Source organism: Strix aluco, chromosome 7, assembly GCF_031877795.1.
Source record: "Strix aluco isolate bStrAlu1 chromosome 7, bStrAlu1.hap1, whole genome shotgun sequence".
NCBI classification, from domain to species: domain Eukaryota; kingdom Metazoa; phylum Chordata; class Aves; order Strigiformes; family Strigidae; genus Strix; species Strix aluco.
In genome coordinates this window covers 32528105-32547665 of record NC_133937.1, presented here as the reverse complement: position 1 = coordinate 32547665, position 19561 = coordinate 32528105, and the positions used below count along the sequence as shown (strand labels likewise).

Sequence of the window (19561 nt, the reverse complement as noted above, 5' to 3'; positions counted from 1 at the left end):
GTGAAAGTGGGTTCAGCCTCTTGTGCTTTCGCTCTGCCCTTTCACCTGTATCACTTAGTTGTAACTATTCTGGGCGAACTGAAAGTTAAAGGAATCCATAGAGGCTTTATACAGCTTGCATAGTATTTGATTATGTGGGAGAAGACCGCAGTTTCTTCTGACTACTGCTACAGAACAGATAATACTAGTTTAGTATTTATTGCAATAGCTGGTGTAACGGCTGTGTAGGTGAATATAGCTGGAAGGTTGGAATCAGCATGGCTACAACAGAAAACGGGGAGTCACTCTTAAACCAGTGCATCCAAACTCCAATGAAGGACGAGTTTTCTTCTAGAATTTAGGCAGCAAGCTGTAGCAGATGTTGCAACAGTTTAAAAAGTTACTGCAGAGCTCACCTTTCTGCTTTCTGAGGATTAACTTCTGCAGCATAACTAATGTCAGGACAATGTGTAGTTTTGCCTCACCCACCTCAGTGGCCAAAGTCCACCTTGACATGTTGGTGGGGCTGGATAGTTGGCAGGGCTGTTGTCAGATGTCAACATCCTTCACTGATTATCCAGCAACAAATGATACTCTTATACTAAACTGAGAGATGCTTGTGTTAGAGTGCATCCAGCCGTCTCCTGTGAGTCATCCCTCTGCTTTAAGCACAGAATGGTGATCCACCTTCAGCTGAAGTGGTGGAAGCTTTGGAATTTCAAAAGATCTGTCTTTTCCACTGAGTAGCTGTGGTGTGCAGGTCAGTAGGTTGTGAAGTCTGGGAGAGATTGAAAAATTGCTGCAAAGCTTCATTTCCTGGGGGAATACTTAAAACACAGCATTTGCTGGGATCTCTGATCTGATAGAAGATACTCTAAGACAGAACTCAAACTGCTGTATTTATTGAGCCAGCTCTCCCTCAAATTAGCATCACCCCATTAAAATTAGTACAGTGGTGCAGATTTATTCTGGCTTTGTCCCACTGTGTCCATGATTGATTATAAAACCCAGGAGAATGGCTGTTTAAGGGAAACTGTGATTTTGATCTTGTTTTCAAGATAACATAGAAGTCTTACTAGTTGAAAAATAAAAAGCAATTCACCTCATAGGAGGTGTGTAATAATAGATGATCAAAGTCTGGATTTGTGAGATTATATTTTCTTTTTAAAATAGTAAAGCAGGCTTCACTTCAAAGCCTGTCCCCACCTGTAGACAGTACTTGAACTCTGGGTTTTGAGGAAAGAATTGAATGACACTTTCTCACTGTGCTCAGTAAGCCTATTGGTGTTTTTTTCACCTTCTAATTTAACAAAAGCCTTCCTGGAAGCAGTGCAATTATTACACCAGGTCATTTTTGCAGCTATAGCTAATTTCTGTATGTTAAGGGGAATTGAAAGCCTGGGCCAAATACTCCAGGAGTTTGGCTGAGTAAAGAATCTGAAGTTGTGTCTGAGCAGGTCCTGGTCTAGGGTCTACCTGTAATTTTCTTTTACATATGATGAATGTTGGTTTAGGTTGGGTTTGGTTTTTTTTTTTTTATATCTTTCACTTTGGAATTTCCTGTGACTTTCCAATGCCCCATTGATGATTAACTCTGCCTTTACCCAAGGAGAAATATTCATTAGATGATTAGATTAGCAAGTCACTGGAATTGGATTAATGTAAATACTTCTTGTAAGCAAAGCAGGAAGGGTTGGCACAGTATCTGCAAAGCTTCTCCTGTCAGCTACACAGGAAAGTGGAGCGGAAGAGCACAAGCAAACCAATCCTTAATAGTTAGGGGGAAGCTTAAGTGCTTTTGTTTGGAATAGGCAGTGAAAGCTGCAGAAAGGATTTCTCCAAAGAAATCTGCTTCCGAAGCAGTGCTAACCAGCCTTTGTACATTCCTCAAAAAGGAGGACCAATGTGCTCTACCTTTACCTTAAGCTTTTTGCCATAGCACATGTACAGACCCGGCATGGAACAGGAGCACGGTAGATTAAATGCACCAATGTGCATCTGTATCTTATGATGATGATTCTTCCATAATAAGATTTTTGACACAGCAAGATTTTTTGATTTTAAACTAATCCTCTTATATAAAACTCAGTTACGTTCTTTCTCTTGTCCTGAATATTAATCTGATTTTCAGATACTCTTTAAGGTTTTGCTTCCAATTTTTGCATTCCCAGGGAATGATTTACAACTAATTACAATAGTTTTAGATGTCAGTCACCTGATCAAGCATACTGTCATAATCTATTGAAGATAATCACTAAAAATATATCTTCCTTAATCTCCTTTGCTGGATAAGCAAAAAAGAGAAGGTTTGGTGAGGGCACTGTGCCGTGAGTAGTAGACTGACTACGTGCACTACAGGTTGCTTCCCTGTATAGAATAGAAATGCCATCTTTCCCCATCTTAAACAGCTTTAGGAAGCTGTGTGGATCAAGTAAGACTGAAGAATTGGTGCTAGATAAGGTGTCACTCCAAAATTCAGTCAAAAAGACGTCAGTCACTGAGAATGAGGATATTGCAGAGGTCTTGTATCTCATTCCTAAACAGAGCTTGCTGAAGCAACTGCCCTACTTGAATCCAGATGACTACTACTTATGCGAGGAGTTATTTGACACTCCTGAGGATCTGGGTAAGTGAGGACTGCCATCAAATCTTGATTTTTGATTGGTGAATAGGTTAAATCGCTTTACAGTTAAGTTTATTTTTTGCATAGCAGCAAGATGCTGTGTGACAGCAAGTGTGCTCTGCTGTGGAGAAATATTTTATCACTGACAGAGAAGGAGGGAAAGAAGAAAATTAGCCAAAAGAAGCCAAATTAGAATCTGAATAGTCAAAAGTAGTTGATGGGTATAGGTGCAGCTCCTTCTATGCAGCTGTCCTGGGACAAAGGGGACCTTAATCTGCAGAAGTACTCAAGCTAGAAAAATAGCTTTTGAAAGCACAACATCCTGTGGTAGTGTGTTCCAGAGCTTTCCTATGGGTTTTACAAAACTATATTCCCTTTTGTTTGTTTTAAACATATTGCCAAGTAGTTTCATTTGAATCTGCATCATTTTTGAATTGAAGAGGTGATTAAAAGTCTTTCTGTGTTCACCTTCTTCTTGTCACATATGAGTTTATTAGAATTCTGTTTTGTCTTTTATCCAGGTACCGTCTTTTCCAGGATAAGCAGTCATAATTTGTCTAGATGCTCTTTGTGCAGGAGCCAGTCCATCCATGCCTTTGATTATCCTTTTTACCTTTATTTTTCTAACTCTGCTATAACCCTTGGAAAATTGAAGAATAGAACTGTATTCAACATGTGTCATAATGTGGGTATATGTAGAGAGTCATAACAATGCTCTTTGTTCCTCCCAATAATTCCTAAAATTTGATTTGTGTTTTTAATGAATATTGAACACTGGTTTATTCCTTCATAGAGCTCCTGGCAGTGGGAGGACTTATATCTGGAATTCATCACAATCCATTAAAAAGTAAAAGAAAAAGAAGTTTTCTGGAAACTCCGATCTATGAAATTGGCTATAAATGTTAATCTGAAGCTTTCAGATAAATTTCAGATATATTCTCTTCTAGGATTTGCTTATGGACCTCAATTTTGATAACCTAAACTGCTTACGTGCTGGGATTTTGCCTGTGCTTAGCAGCTCAAGAAAACCACTACGTACTTGTCGCTTCTGCCCAGCTCCTCAAAATGTTAATAGTGACCGATTGTATATGGTAGGCAAGTATTTTTCAAAGATCTGCTTTCCAGTTTGTTGTTTCATGAGCACCAGGTAACACTTTTTCTTCTGTGCAAATAGTTTTTTGCTAGTCAGCTCTGTACCCAATGAACGACACACTGTAAGAGTAATACTGGCCAAAATCCATATGCTGTTTCAGATAGTTACTGCTTCTAAGTAATCAATTATTTTAAAACTGAAATCCTAATTCAGGTGTTGGTAAAACATGAGGCAAATATATGTCTGTGAACCAGAAGAAGCAACTATCATTCTGCCTTGTCACCCCCTCAGTGTTTCACATTGGTATTCTGGAGAAAACTCCTACAGACAATTTAGGCATTTTTATAAATCACAATTTAGGACAGAAAATTAATTGAATGAAAGTGAGCAGTTATATGATCAATCCATGCAGGACTCCAAAGAAATTATTTGCCCTTGTAGCAGGCTGGGAGCCACCTTTTTGCACAGGTGCAATTTTCTTCTAATTTGAATGGGACTTAAATCAATCTAGAAATCTGCAATTTTGCAGTTCTTCACTCATTTGCAAGCAATCACAAAGATAGCGGGACAGGCTCTGATTAGCATTATGCTGCAATAGATAATGCAATTAACCACTGGAGCTTTTTATCCTTTCATCCTACAATTTGGGTGCTACTATTCAATAGGATGGGTATTGTGGTCCTGCTTTCCAGAGCCGTGAATAATGCTAGCTGAAAGGTTGCAAAGGTGTCTGTCTCAGCTTTACTTAAATTACAATGGTTGGAATCAGCATCTCACCTACTTAGAATGAAAATAGTGGAATGGTTCTTGAAAACGGCCTTCTCGTAAAAGCTGCGTGTGTCTTTAAGATGCAGAACGCATGAGTCTGTCTCTTAGGCCATGTGCCTGCCTGGGGATTATGGTGCCTCAAGTACTACAAGATTTAGCAGTTCATATACCCTGCTGAAAGACAGTTTGCTGTCTGTTTTTGGCTTTACAAACATATATTAGGAATTACTCTGTTCAAGGCATTTGGAGACTCACTAAATATTTTCCTTGTTGTTCCTAAGTGGAATCATAACCATCAGGAAAGTCCCATATTTTAGGCTTTTGGAAGGTCAGGAGTTATCAACAAGCACAGAGCTATTTAGTATTCAGGGAGTCTTCTGAGTCTCACTCATTTAACCTGTGACTTGCTTTACTTAGCACTGGTGTCATGGAATTCCATCCCCTCATAAGGGGAATGTTGGAAGTTAAACTTGTCTCATGAAGTTAAACGGTGGCATGATACTGACAGTTAAAAGCACTCTAAAGATTGAGGAATTTTTTTTTTTTAAAAAAGGAGTTCAAAAGAGGCTTTGAATCACTGAAAGGACCCTCATTCTGCATTTCCCTTTTTTCATTTTTCATTTGGCCAAAGACTGATAAGCCATCTTTCCTTCTATTTCTAGGGGAAGTGATAAGGGACTGCTTCCCGTGAGAGGGATTGCCGGATGCATGGTTTGGTGCAACAAAATATATTTTAGCCTAGAAAGCCTGGTTCAGCATGTGGCTTTGATTCTCTGGATGCCAGACTCTGACACAAAGGATTCTGTGGAAAAATGTCTGATGTTCAGGACTAGCAAAAGTTGAAAGTTGGTTGCAAAAGAAGAGTGGAATTTTAAAGAGAAAATTGGCTTGGAACTGTGTGATGTTGCTTCTTGTATGAGATACTGTCATCTGTTGCTTGTACAGATGACACCTTATGTACCCCTCCAAGCTGATTACTCTGTGGATGTGACAGTGGTATACACGTGAGGGAAAGGAGGTATATACCTTATTATCTAACCGGCCTCCTGTATGAGATAATAACTGTTTATGTAACAGTCTTATTTTTAAGCAGTGCTTGTGAGAATGTCTGCTTGTATTGGATCAGTTGGATGTAAAGGAGATGGAAGGAACCTGAGAGGATGAGAAGGGCACGGGGGGAATCCTGAGAGCATGAAAACAGCTCAGTGGTGAGCCAGGGAGCAGACTGGACTGGTGCAGGAAAATTTATGAAGCACTGAGACCCTAATTACTCTTTGCTGGGTTAAAAACTGGCTGGATGGCCAGGCCCAAAAAGTTGTGGTGAATGGAGTTAAATTCAGTTAGTGGACGGTCACAAGTGGTGTTCTCCAGGGCTCAGTACTGGGGCCAGTTCTGTTTAATATCTTTATCAGTGATCTGGACAAAGGGATTGAGTGCACTCTCTGTAAGTTTGCAAACACCAAGTTGGGCAGGAGAGTTGATCTGCTTGAGGGTAGGAAGGCTCTACAGAGGGGTTTGGACAGGCTGGGTCGATGGGCTGAGGCCAGTTGTATGAGGTTCAACAAGGCTGAGTGCTGGGCCCAGCACTTGGGTCACAACAACCCCACGCAGTGCTACAGGCTTGGGGAAGAGTGGCTGGAAAACTGCCTGGCGGAAAAGGACCTGTGGGCGTTGGTGGACAGCAACCGAATATGATCCAGCAGTGTGCCCAGGTGGCCAAGAAGGCCAATGGTATCCTGGCTTGTATCAGTAATAGTGTGGCCAGCAGGACTAGGGAAGTGATTGTTCCCCTGTACTCGGCACTGGTGAGGCCGCACCTCGAATACTGGGTTCAGTTTTGGGCCCCTCACTGCAAGAAAGACATTGAGGTGCTGGAGAGTGTCCAAAGAAGAGCAATGAAGCTGGTGAAGGTCTAGAGCACATGTTTTGTGAGGAGCAGCTGAGAGAACTGGGGTTGTTTACCTGCAGGGAGACCTTATTGCTCTCTGCAACTACCTGAAAGAAAGTTATAGTGCGGTGGGTGTTGGTCTCTTCCCAAGTAGCAAGTGATAGGATGATAGGAAATAGCCTCAAGTTGTGCTAGGGGAGGTTTAGATTGGATATTAGGAAAACTTTCTTCACCGAAAGGGTTGTCAAGCATTGGAACAGGCTGCCCAGGGAGGTGGTTGAGTCACCATCCCTGGAGGTCTTTAAAAGATGTGTAAATGTGGTGCTTATGGACATGGTTTAGTGGTGGACTTGGCAGTGTTAGGTTAACAGGTCTTTTCCAGCCTAAATGGTTCTTTGAGTGTATTGCTCTCTACAGCTTCCTGAGGAGGCAAAGTGGAGAGGGAGGTGTTGATCTTTTCTCCCTGGTATCCAGTGATAGGATGCATGGGAATGGTTCAAAGCTGCTCCAGGGGAGGCTTAGGCTGGACATTAGGAAGAATTTCTTTACTGAGAGGATGGTCAAGCACTGGAACAGGCTTCCTAGAGAGGTGGTCAATGCCCAAAGACTGGCAGTGTTTAAGAGGCATTTGGACGATGCCCTTAATAACATACTTTAACTTGGTCAGCTCTCAATTGGTCAGGCAGTTGGACTAGATTGTTGTAGGTCCCTTCCAACTGAAATATTCTATTCTATGAGAAATGGGGGTCTGGGGAAAAGAAGGTGTGATTTATTTTATTTTTTATTTTTTTAATTTTTTTTGTGTGTGTATGTTTGCAGGGAGGAATGGTCCAAGAGATGAACACAGTGATGTGAGGGAAGTCACAGAGTTAGGGTGTTTTTGAGAGGAATGAGCTCTGTGGATTTGAAATACAAGATACAATTATAAAATACTAGCTGGAGCATAAATATTTGAATCTTTGCCCACTATTTTACATCTAAGTTCCCACCCATCAGTAGGGTTTTCTTGCTGTGTTATGAGCAAGGAAGCTAGAGCCTCTAGCCAGGGAAACGAAGAGGCACTGTTTTCTACCCCATTGACATCTTCCATTCTTAGTACCAATGACTGCCCAGGATCACCCTGAAGACTGCAGTTTCTTTAACACCAGTCCCTGTTGTTACCTGGACAGAAAGAAGGAAGGTACAGATGGAAAAAAACAATTCCTACTTTAATCTTTGGTTTTACCCGCTAATGGTGTTCATAGTAGCTTTGCACGGAATGTGTACTTGATGTGACCTGCAGCCATAGGAATTTAATGGTGCTGTGTGAACTTGTCAGGTGTCCAAAGCTAGGCAGTCTGCATTGTGGCAAGTGGTGATATGAGAGAGAAAAATCCAGTTCTGTTGGCATTGTAGTAGGTGGTAATCTTTAGATGCTGAGAGGTGCTGAACAGACTGCTCGTGTACTTCAGGTAAGGTGATTCTTTTTTTTGATAGCTTTTCAAATGGATTCCTTCAAGTGAGCGATCTCTCCTGACCTCAGTTCCTGTATTTTTATTTATTTTTTTTTTTTTTATAATGGTGACTTATTTGATTGAATAGGGAGCATGCTTTTAAAGTTTGTGGTAATCCAGGTTTAGAAGCGTTATGTCGTTCTTCTGCAGGACAGTGTCTGAATTCAGAATAGTCCTGATGAGTCAGCTAGATGGCTCAAAATCATGCAGTTGAATTACAGAGACTAGAAGTGTAAAGTGTTGGACTTGCACAGATAAAAAATGGAAAATAACTAACACTACTGCAGAAAGGGATATGGAGGATAATGATCCTTATTGCAATGTAAATATAGATTGACTGTATGATATACTGCTGCCAAAAAAGCCATTCTTTTTCTGGAACGTATTAGCAGGAGATATGTACAGCAAGGTAGATAATTTTTCTGTGTTCCTGTTTCTGAAGACGACTGCTGGATACTGTCTCTAGGTTTGGACATTCCATTTTGAGAAAGATACTGATAGATTGGAGGGAAACTAGTAGAAAGTGTTGAGAATAGTATTAGGAAAAAAGACTTATGAGAAAAGATTAATAGAATTAGGTTTGCTCAATCTGGAAGAGTGGAGATAAATGAGGGATTTAGTAAATCTGTAGAGTAATAAGGGGTTGTTAGGTGGAGGTATGTTCTGCATTGTCGTGAGAAGCACAGACAAATATGCTTGTGATAAACACTGGGTAGTGGGTTTGTGTTTGACTAAGAAGTATAGCTGAAACTCGCTCTCTATGTTAGGCCCTAATAATCTTTGCTTCTGTAAATATGGACAGTTAGCTTGATTTTTTTTTTTTTTGTTTTGTTTTTCAATTAAATTTAAAAAGAAGTAGTAATCAATTAGGACCAGTTCTTCATCCTCTGCCCGTTTGCAGTACCTCTACTCCAATTTAATCACTGCCACATTTTTACTTAAAATATTTGAACATTTAATGTCTTAACCCGTGGCTTCCTCTTTCAGATTTCCATTTGCTGTGGGACAAGTTGTTGCCAGTGTTCGAGATCAGTCCAAGCTACTTTGCTTAGTAGTACATCAGTGGTTTAGCATTCATCTGCATTCATGTAGCATGGTTTAGAGCAACTGAATTCACCTCTGTAGGGCTCACTGCTCCCTCTCAGCCTAAATTCTTTGTTATCTGTTATCCAATAAACAAGAACAAAATTGCAGTTCCTACTGTTATTAGATGCTAGCAAGAAAGATGAGCTAAATCAACTTTAAGTAGAAGGAAATAATGAACATTTTGTGGTTTCCTTTGTGTCTGTATACATAGGCGATAGCAGTAGTGTGCAGATTGTTAAGGGGAATTGAAGCCAAGATCTCTCTTGCTCTGTAACTTCACAATACTGATGGGGTGCAGACAGCTCTGACTGGAAAGGGTGTATTGTGGCTACACATCCCCCACTGTTGTTTACGGGGAGTCCTGCTTTTGTTCTGTATCTGATTGAAACTTCCTCTCCTGTGTCCGTCATTTGCAGTTGTGTAACATTGGTATTTTAATAAAACAACTGAGAGAGAAATGCAGTCCCCTTCCTGGGCAGGGTTGAAGCAGACAGCACGTGTGGCTTGCCCTCCACCGCCTTGAGTAGCAAGGGTGCGGCCACTCTTTGCACGGTCTGTGGATGTTGAGATCCACCACAGCCTTGGGCAGGCAGAAAAGGTATAGGTAAATCTGGTGTGGAAGCTGGTTTCAAGCTGAAGAACTTCTGGCCTTTCTGCCAGTGGGTAAAATACTGGTGGCACTGGGATGGGGAAAAAAGAAGTAGAAGTTGCTAATTCTTCTCCTCTGGAAGCCTCTATTCCAAAGGTGAAATAGTGGGAAAACTTCAGAGCGAAGAGAAGGGCATAGGAAATGATTGTACTTGCTCACTCCAACTTTGACTTTGGGGCATGGAGGGAGTAGAAGAGGAAAGAGAAGCTTGGTATATGGCCTTTTGCCTTGCTTCATCCACTCCCATACATCCCTCATGTACTGCTTGAGGAGAGGATGATTACTAATTGCTGTTGTCTCCTTCTGCTGAGAGGAGGGATATTACTAAGTAGACTTTTGTATACAGGGACCTTAAAAGTGGCTTTTAGTTTGAGAGAATGATGTTTGGTGAACCTCTGTGGGATTTTTTTCATTAAAAGAGCAAATAGTTAATGGGAGGATAAGGGAAGAAAGGGAAGCAGGAATGTTCCCCCAGGTGATGCAGACAAGGTGCAGCTGAGAGGGAAAGAAGACAGTATTAGAATGGGAGATTGTGATTACAGTTTTTGCATTATCCTGCTTTTGATTTTTCAGTTATTTTCCTTTAAAGAGCAGGTCGTTATGGTGGGATGCAGAAACACTATGCTACCAGGGAATGTTTATCACTGGTTTGTTACCACGTGAATTACAGTGGAGCTGTCTGTGCAGTTTTCAGTATAAAACATAGAAGCATTGAACTGTAAAATGCAAAAATACAAACCCAGTTAGCTTATCAGTATACATCAATACTCAGAAGAATCAATATTATTTGCTTATTTGTTAAGTTGGCAAACTCTCCTTTAAAATATGTGGCTCTCCTTTGGAGCAGAGGCAATAAGCCATCTGGTTTGGTGTAAATTAACTGTGAGCAAACCTTCTTACAGAGCAGCAGCAGCAAAATAGCTTTTGTAGTTATCTTTTAAACATTCCAGTCGGTGCAGAAGTTGGAATCAGTTATGCCTACTGTTTTGCATATCAATTTGTTGTCTGCTTAATATTTTTATGATGATCCTACTATTGAAACAGCAACAAATAACATAAAAGAAAGCTTCAAATATGTAAGTTTTTACATGCTGAAACAAGTGACCTCCCTAGCTAGCACATAAAATCAAAGAGCCACTAATAAAAAAATTCCAGAAGCTGGAGTGAGGTGATAAAAAATTTGTTTGTTGTAAATGCTTGTTTGAATATATTAATATTGCACTATGTAGCCAAGTCGTGTCTACTTGCAAAGCATATTTTTATCTTTTCTTTGAGGTTTTCTGTGGTCTATTTGATAGGACACTGTACTTGGAAATCGCTGTTGGGAATGAGATACATTTGCAGGACAGATTTAGGTGCCTTTTTTTGTTTTTTTGTTTTTTTTTTGAGAGTCCTATTTATACTTTAATATGGAATCAGAAGAGAAGGAATTTGTCATTTGGCACAGTGAAAATTGATTAGTCCAGTTTAAATTTAAGGGTGGTATATATCCAGTGTCCACATGATGGGTTGCCTCATCTTCAGGGATTGTGGACTTGCATTGTTGCATGCTTTGCTGTGTGTTGTATTGCTGAGGCATACACTAAAGGTTAATCATAGAATGGTTTGAGTTGGACCTTAAAGATCATCTAGTTCCAAGGGACACCTCCCACTAGATCAGCTTGCTCAATGAGATACTCTGTCATGTCTCTTGAGACTGCAAAACAAAGAACTGTTTTCTTTGCTCTGTAAATTAACTGATTGGCGGGAAGCTGCTTCGATCTGGTGTTTTCATGGACCTCTCATGTAGAAGCTCTTTAGACTAGTGAGTCTTTACTGCATTCCTGCTGATTTCACTGAGCCGAAGACTCCCAAGACAGGCTGTGGGGGTTATTCTGCAGAGTTAATCCAATTCTGAAGTGGATTATCAAAATCAAATCTCCTTAACCTTAGGCATGCACAGTAAAGCATGACACTTGCATATATGCTTTTCTGTTGGGGATTCCTGCATTCGTGCAAGTTCTTAGCAGTTCTCAGCAATAATTATGGTTACTGTCCATAATGGTTACTGACAGTACACTCATATTTTTGTCAGCAACAGTATAGGTTGTGATCGTAATTTGGCTGATTAACTCAATTTATAGCAAGTGAATAGTGTTGATTTTATATGGTAGTTGTTTTTTTTAAAAAATACTGAGTTTAAACCACTGTCACTACAGCATATTACTGCACTATATCTCAGTTCACTGCCAAGCGTGTGTGCATAGTGTAAAAGTTCACACAGGTGTTAAGAAAGCATGATCTCCTTTCTAAGGATTAGCAATAACATACACAATTTGGAAGCCAGTTGTTATATCAATAATATGTGTGTTCAGAGGTAAATGTTTGTACATACCTACAGTTAGAAGATTACCCATCAGTGAGATTTGTATGTTTTGGGGGCCACAGCAAAGAAGTATAATGTAACTATCTTTTCTCATCTGTTTCTAAAGATGATCCAGAGGTTTCAGGTGCTTTTTACATAAGCATGTATGTTATAGGCTTCTTAATGTTTAGAGAAAAGCCAAATGTCCTTGTTCCCTTATTTTGTTTTGCAATAAATTAGATATTACTCTTACTGATTTATCTGTATTTTGCAGACTATTACTGTTATGCAGAATAGCAGCCTACTAAGAAAGTCTTGCTTGCGAGAACCTCAGAAAATCAAATTTTGTTTTAAGAAATCCAGACATCTTAATAGATCAAAACATGAGAAATGTTTTGTTCCCAAGGAGTCTAATTTGAAAGAATTTTAAATGGTTCTATTAAAAAAATCACTAAACCCCCAAATCTTGGCAGATCAGAATGAATACACTATGTATTTTGTTGAATTAAGTGATTGATATAGTTGCTAAATTTTAATTTCATTTACTCTAAAAGAATGATGACACGACTGTAAACACCAGTATTACAGACTGATTGTATTTAGAATACCATGACACAGGCTACAAAAAAAGCCCAGTATAGTGTAAAAGTTGTGGGTAGGACCCAGACCATCAGGTGTTATTTGCCTGAGAATCAGTCTTACCAGTAAGGATAACATGTTTATCCCAAGATGTAGGACTGCAGGACCATAGTATTTCCTAAGAATGAACCATATTCCTCTCTGGTGGGTCTGTATACACTCCTCCAGACTGTTTAAAACTTGTGAGAGGGTCTGAGGTGCTGAGGTCAGTCTGTGGGGCCTTCGTAGCTCCTCCACATTGTGCTGGTGCCACACAGGGCAGTGTGGTGAGGAGGTGGGGGTAAGGAGAGGTTGGCAGCCTAAGACCGTTGTACAAGCTGCAGTATGAAGTCACTACAAAGCAAAAACTATGTGGAGGGTATGGAAAGGCTACAGGATGAATGCTATAAAGGAACTTACCCTGCAGCTTGCCTGCAGGTTTGGGAAGACTAGATTTTCTGGGGGATACTCTAAGAACCTGGAGAGACAGAAGAGCAACACGTGCAAGAGCAGCCTTACTTTCTTCAGGAGCAAACACACAGCTATTCACAACTAGTATGGGGAATAGTTTTGTCAGGTACAGGCTCAGTTCTGCTCAGCAGCATGTCTGGGTGAATCTGAAAAACTCCGCAGACGTCATCAACTTTGCCCGAGTGAGTTGCCTACTGCCTTTTATACTACAGTCCTTAAGAAGCACTGCTGCTTGAGCTGTTTTCAAAAGTGGAAAATGTGTCAGTTGTCCAAGTGGCTGAGGGAGAGGCATCAGAGGAATAGACTGCTGGAGCAGGGTATGTTCAGGAGAAACAGAAGCCAGGAAATACTTAATCGTATAGCTCTTGAGAATGCTAAAACTGGAAACTGTAGGCTTCCCCGCCAGGGCCCTGGGACCACTGTTGGGTCACAGGTCTTTTGCAAGAAATCCCATGTTGACATTACTGGTTTTCCTCTGAGCAGGCACAGTTAAGTAAGGATAACAATTATAGCAGGTCGTGAGAGAGCGGCATTTCTTTCCTGGAGAAGGAAGCATTTTGCAAAATGCCCCAATCAAGACTTTATAGAAGCGATGGCTCTCAGCTGACCTAGGTTGTACAGTGGTTAAGCTGTGGAAGCCTGTGGCGGGCTTTCTTGTCAAAACTGTTTGTGCCAGACTATTTGCCGGATGCAATAACATTAAATGGAGGGTATTTTCCTGGATGTTATTTAATAGAACAACTTCTCCCCTTTCCCTTTCTGTTTTCTAGAAGACTGTTTCCTTCATTGGTTGATGAACAAGAGATGTTGGTCAGTTTTGAAGAAATTGTATAAAAACTGTGCGCTGATACATCTAAGCCATGATCTCATCTGTGAAGAATGAGAGCAAGATAAAAATATGAAAGCCAGCTTTTAAAATGAGAATAACACATCTTAAATCATGGCTAAACTGCTTAGTATCTTACACATACTTTTTCAAAGTTATCAGGGTACAAGAAAAAGCAAAACAAACTGGTTTAGCTCTTTCCCTTTGTGGAGTGATCTCAGTATGGCTCTCATGCCTCTTGCTGAATGCACAGGATATTTTTCATCAGAAAATAACAGCAACATAAGTATGTTGTTTAGCTATAGTGTAGTCATTGTGACTCTTCCATCCACACTGTGTTCAAGGGAGACTCTCTATTTAATTTTTAGAGTGCAAAAGGTTATCTAAAGGAAAAAGGTTGTTTTACTTTCCTTTAAGACAAGTACCTTTAACAATAAGTATCAGGGATTTGTTCTAGAATTGCTATCAATTACTCTTTCATCTCCAGGTTAGGATATCTGAGTAGATGCTGAATTATACAGCAGGGTAAATTTTAGTCTTCAGGCTTAAAACAATGAGATTAAAGCCAAAAACCATCCTGGTATAAAAAGATTTTATTTACAATACCAGCATCTGCTCTTTGTATCTCTTTACTCAGGAGTAAATTACATTTGACTCCTAAATCTCCAGTATAATTTACTGCAGTCTGTATTTTTAAATTTATTTCTATGTGCGTGCTATAGTCTAACATTGCAGCTTTCCATGGCTGAAGGATGTGAGGACAGGCTTCTCTTCGGCTACGGGTGAGATGAGATACAGCAGTGCTAATCTCTAGCACATGTGAAAAATGGAGGTAATGAACTCAGAGAACAGAAAGTCCAGATACCAGCAGGCAGCTTCTATGTCAGCAGCTGCTGGTACAAAAAATGAATGATAATCATTGCAAGCCTTTTGGGGGTGCCTGAGGATTACAGGAAGGGGTTAACAGTATCCATGAATGTGTATCCATAGGCTGTGCTCTGCACATCAGATCAAATATTTATGAATGAAGGTCAGATGTGCCCCTTTCAGGAGGCTGTCCCCTAACTGTTTACAAAATACTGTTTGAAAAAGAACACAGCCAGGCTGAGTTACAACTTGACATCTCTAATGTGTCAGAAATGTGACATAATGGATTATGCCTGTGTTGGTGGGGTTCAGCCCAGCTCCCCAGTTGAGCCTCAAATGCTATTAATAGTAACACACTGAGTCATAGAAGCAAGAATGTCAGACTGCCTGGGCTGTGCTTCTCTTACACATTAGACTGCTAACAATAGAAAGCCAGCCTAGATTTGTTAGAATAGAATAACTACTTTTTTTCCATGCATGTGCCTGAATCTCTCTCTCTCTCTCTCTCTCTCTTATTTATTTATTAAAGAATGTCACTGAATAAGAGAGATGTTCTGGGTGAGGCAGACTGGCTTGTTTAATTTCTTTCTGTTGTTCTGGGTGGCATTTATACAAAACATTTAGAATTTATTTACTGCAAATATTTTTAATGCTGTGTGCACGCTCTGATTTTTTTCCAGCAGGTATCAGCCATCTGCTGCTCTGTCTGGCTGATGCCTACAGCTTGTTTCTTTACATTAATTTCTCTCTCCCTATATATAGTGGCATTGAGAAGGAATTCCCTTGTGGAGGTGTGAGCTCCAGTTCAAGTCCATCTCTCAAAGGGGTTTCTCCAACTCTGGGCTGATCATAGCCTTTGCTTTAGGGTGCAATATAAATGTAATTGCACCTCCATCATGTAACCTAAAGCATATTTTGCACTGAGTTGTGGTCAAGTTGAAGCTTTGGCCAATTAATCTGCCCATAATCTAGCCCAGAATATCTTTATATTTTGACCCATTCCTCTGCTATTGAGGTCATCTCTGTCTTTGGCAAGTCAGTTCATTTCCCTTTGTCATTTTATCCACCTCTAAACCACAAATACTAAAATTTACTGTTCAAGCAAAGGCATGATGACATAGATTTGTCTTGGTGACAGCCAGACAATGAGGAATGAAGTAATTTTTAAATATGGAAAAAGGGGCATATAGTAGTAGTGATAGAGGTTCCCCAAAATCTTGATACTGGCAGTATATATGTATTAAAAATAATACATGTTAAGTAGTTTTTAAAGGGCATTCAGGATTTTAGTTAATCATATTTCCAAGCTTTTCTTCATAACATAGTGGAAATATTCTGAATCTTCCTATAAGATGATGAGACTTGGCAATATTGTAAAGGGTTAGTTTGTTTTTTAACATCAGTTTACTGGCCAGTCCTTTCTCAGGTAGAGTTTAGTGCCTGGAAAACCATAAATTGGAAGGTCAGTTTGATGCCCAGATTTGACACTGGTGCTTTGTCTTGTTGGGGGTGTGTTGGGGGGTGAAATTCACGTGTAGGTGCTGCTGTTTCAGTATTCTACTCTCTTCTCTATTCCATAAGTATTTATAGCTATCATCTCAAAGTGATCATGTGAGAGGAGTTGTAGTTTACAATTATTTGGTATTTCAGAGTACCTCACTCACCTTGACTCACAGCAAAAATTTTGTCTGTGGTGCTCCCTGAATATGCTTCTAAACCCATGTGCTCACTGAGCTGTGACAGTTCTCATTTTTATTATTTTTATTGTTATTTCAAGGTAGTGAATACAGTTGGTATTCTGAGTTTGCACAGATTATATGTTACTCTCTTCTGTACTCCCATCAGAAGGCACCGAGAGACTATTTATTAGCATGTTTTGTGGTCTAGTAATTGGCACTTGGTAACAGCTCTAAAGTAAAACCAGGAGTGGATAAACAGTGCTCACCACAGAAAAGCCACTGTGCCGCAGCCTGCCTCAGCATTTGCCCATGTTCAGCTTGTCTTTCCCCTCTTGATCCTGGCTCAGTTTGTGTAAATAAAATAAAAGAAAAATAAATAAAATACAAACTCATAAATACCACTTTAGCTTTCTGTGTGCTTGAACAGCTTTCCTGTTCTCTCTCACATCTCCTCACTTGCAGTCTTTTGCCAGTCATTTGGGAGCAAATTACATTGCCAGCCCAGTTCTGCGAGGGCAGAGGAATGCAAGGTGGTGTCAGTGGCTGAAAATTAGGGACGGTGGAATTCAGCATTTGTTCCACAGCAGCAGCTGTAGCTGGTTGTTTCAGCACAAGGGGCAGAGTCCACAAGCAGGGTGTGAGCTGCCATTAGCCATAGGAAAAGACCACCGTGGAAGAAGATAAAGAGGCACAAGAAGAAAAGACAGTAACGAGCAATAGGACCTGATCAGATCTTGTGGGAAATCTGACGAAGGAAGATAATTATCTGAAATAAACTGCCTTTTTTTTTTTTTTTTGGTTAATCCACCTCAGCCAAACACTGCTGGAAAAGAGATTGTGTTTAAATTACTTCAGCTAATTCTTGCTGTTTCCACTACGAAGAAAATTTGTTTGCCATGGTGAAAGAAAAAGGTAATTATGTTTATTGATAGAATGAAGCTGAAACGACCTAATGTGCCAGCCATAATCACCTGAGGTTTAAACCTTCAAATTTAAAATGAAGCATGCTTTGATTGACGGTTGCTGTTTTCCTCTCTATAAAAGTGATGTGCCAAAACCTGCAGTGGATTGCATTGATTGTCTTTGTACCTGTTTTTAATAAGGGTAGAATCTGGAACAGACGTTATTTAGAGTGTTTGCACAGCTGGGTTCCTTCTGTGTGTTCATGTTGTTTTGGTTTTTTTAATGTGGTTTAACCCAAGTTTGCTGTTGACTGGTTTTTTACCTGTATTTGCTACAGTTCAAAGAGCTTTGACCACTGAAGCAGTTAGCTTAAAATTTTAAAGATAAACATTGATATATTCAGCAAGTCTGGACTTGAGAGGATCATATTTTACCTTTTAATGAAAAAATAGATTATATGAGATTTTGCATGATGTTTGAATTTTGCAGCAGTAAATTAGATACCAATTTCAACTACCTATAAATAACATTTCAAGCCTCCTATTGAAGCATTTACTAGTCAAATAATTTAGAAATGGTTGTGGGGTCTTGCAGTAGTAGTGGTCTGTATCATTATGAAGATATGAAATATGTTCTCGGTTATATTTGAGTAGTAGATTGGATGCGGTTTTGGAGCATTACATTAACAGATTCAAACAAACTGTTTTCTGAAGAGGAGGATCTGTGTTCTTTACTTTTGAGGACTCTGTAAAAGATAATGTGGGATAAATTCAAACTAGGGAAGAAACAAGTAGTAATGTTGAGCAAGAGTGAGCAGTTTTTCAACTCTGAATGTCCACATTATGTCTTTTTTTTTAATGCTGTAAATGAAATAAATTGAGTGAATTTAGCTTCAAAGATGTTAGGATTGAAGAGAGCAGGACAAATGCCTCAATAGCCTGCCATAGTGTGTCAGAGGTATCAGAGTTATAGTCATAACCATTATACAGTCTACTGATAATTTTTGTTGATGAAAAGCAGTGGCCCAGCATTAATAGTATTGGCCACTTAGCAGATTTGAGATCCATTTCTTCAGATTAACAGGATTGTTTTTATAATGCCAGTGGTGAACTGTTGACCTGGTAGTATCAGTGAACCATTCCAGGGATTATTTAAGTAGTAGTTTCACCCCCAAATCCCTGAAACTGAAAGTTTCAGAATCATTTGAGTCAACTGTGCCACTCATCTTTTCAGGAAAGTAAGTGTATTACCATTCAGTTTATTGTAATTGTTGCTTGTTTTCTAAGATAGATTTTAAAATTGGGCTGCTGATTTTCTCAAAGCATACATAAATTATGTGTAGCCTTTTTAGCTGTGCATTCAGTTTTGATCCTTTGATACATTTCCGTTCCCCACCCAGCTGATGCTCAGTTTGTTGGGCTCCCTGTGTTACATGGGGCTGTACGTTAGGAGTACTCCGTAAATACCATTTTAGCATGTTGCACCATGAAAAGTGTCATATACCTGTAAGAAAATTAAAACAAGCCTGTAATTTTTGTAAAATCTGTGAGGGAGGAAACCTCCTAGAATAGTGTGAAAAGTTGACGATAAATGCTTGAAAATGTGCAAAAGGCTTGTGTTTAAATTGCTTCCTTTCCCTCTCCCCACCAAGTTTAATGCATTATTTACAATGGCTATTAATATTGATGTTGGAGATAATTTTATTTTTTGTTCTGTTCCTACATATAATAGACTAAAATAACTAAGTGTCATCTTTAATTTTGTAGTACAATTACTGATACTTCTTGTGGCTGAAGAGTGAGAAAGGATAGTATCTCTTCAGTATTTTGCTTTTCTACATTGTTACTTTCAAATAATTTCTCCAACAAAGTTTTTTTTTATTATTTCTTTTGTTTCTTCCTTGCTTTTTTTCATTTTAATTTTTTTTTTTTCCCCACTTTAGAGGACGGTGGGGAGTTATTGCTACTTTGAAGCCGCTACAAATAGCACTCTCTAGAGTGATACTCTTACAAAATGCAGGCCAGTATAGTGCAGCTGGTACCCTCCCTTCCAGCCACTGCTTCAATTACTGTTTCAACAAGCTGAAAAAGCATGCAGTCCAGTGTCATTTCATAAACATGTTAACTAGGCACTGGAGGGGCTGGTTTCAACTAGAAAAATGTAATTCCAATTCACTGAATTGCAAACCGGTTAGTAACAGTTTTTAGCAAATTAGCATGCTTCATTATGCTCATATTGTGGAATGATTTCAGTGTCTGCCTGGTTAGTTCATAC

General features: G+C 39.5%; 1 protein-coding gene across 4 annotated transcripts in view; it reads left to right on the top strand.

The window, feature by feature from the left end:
- The window catches only part of ABLIM1 (actin binding LIM protein 1), a 211403-nt gene that overhangs the window by 61322 nt on the left and 130520 nt on the right, over positions 1-19561 (top strand). The window contains exon 1 of one of the 4 annotated variants that reach the window (XM_074831343.1): positions 2325-2605. The exons of 2 other annotated variants lie outside the window; for them this stretch is intronic. In XM_074831343.1, the coding sequence (XP_074687444.1) occupies positions 2362-2605 (244 nt within the window). In that variant the 5' untranslated portion in view covers positions 2325-2361. Of the gene's footprint in view, positions 1-2324; positions 2606-16926; positions 17297-19561 lie in introns of those variants that run through there. One more of the 4 variants, XM_074831341.1, reaches the window with a different exon arrangement.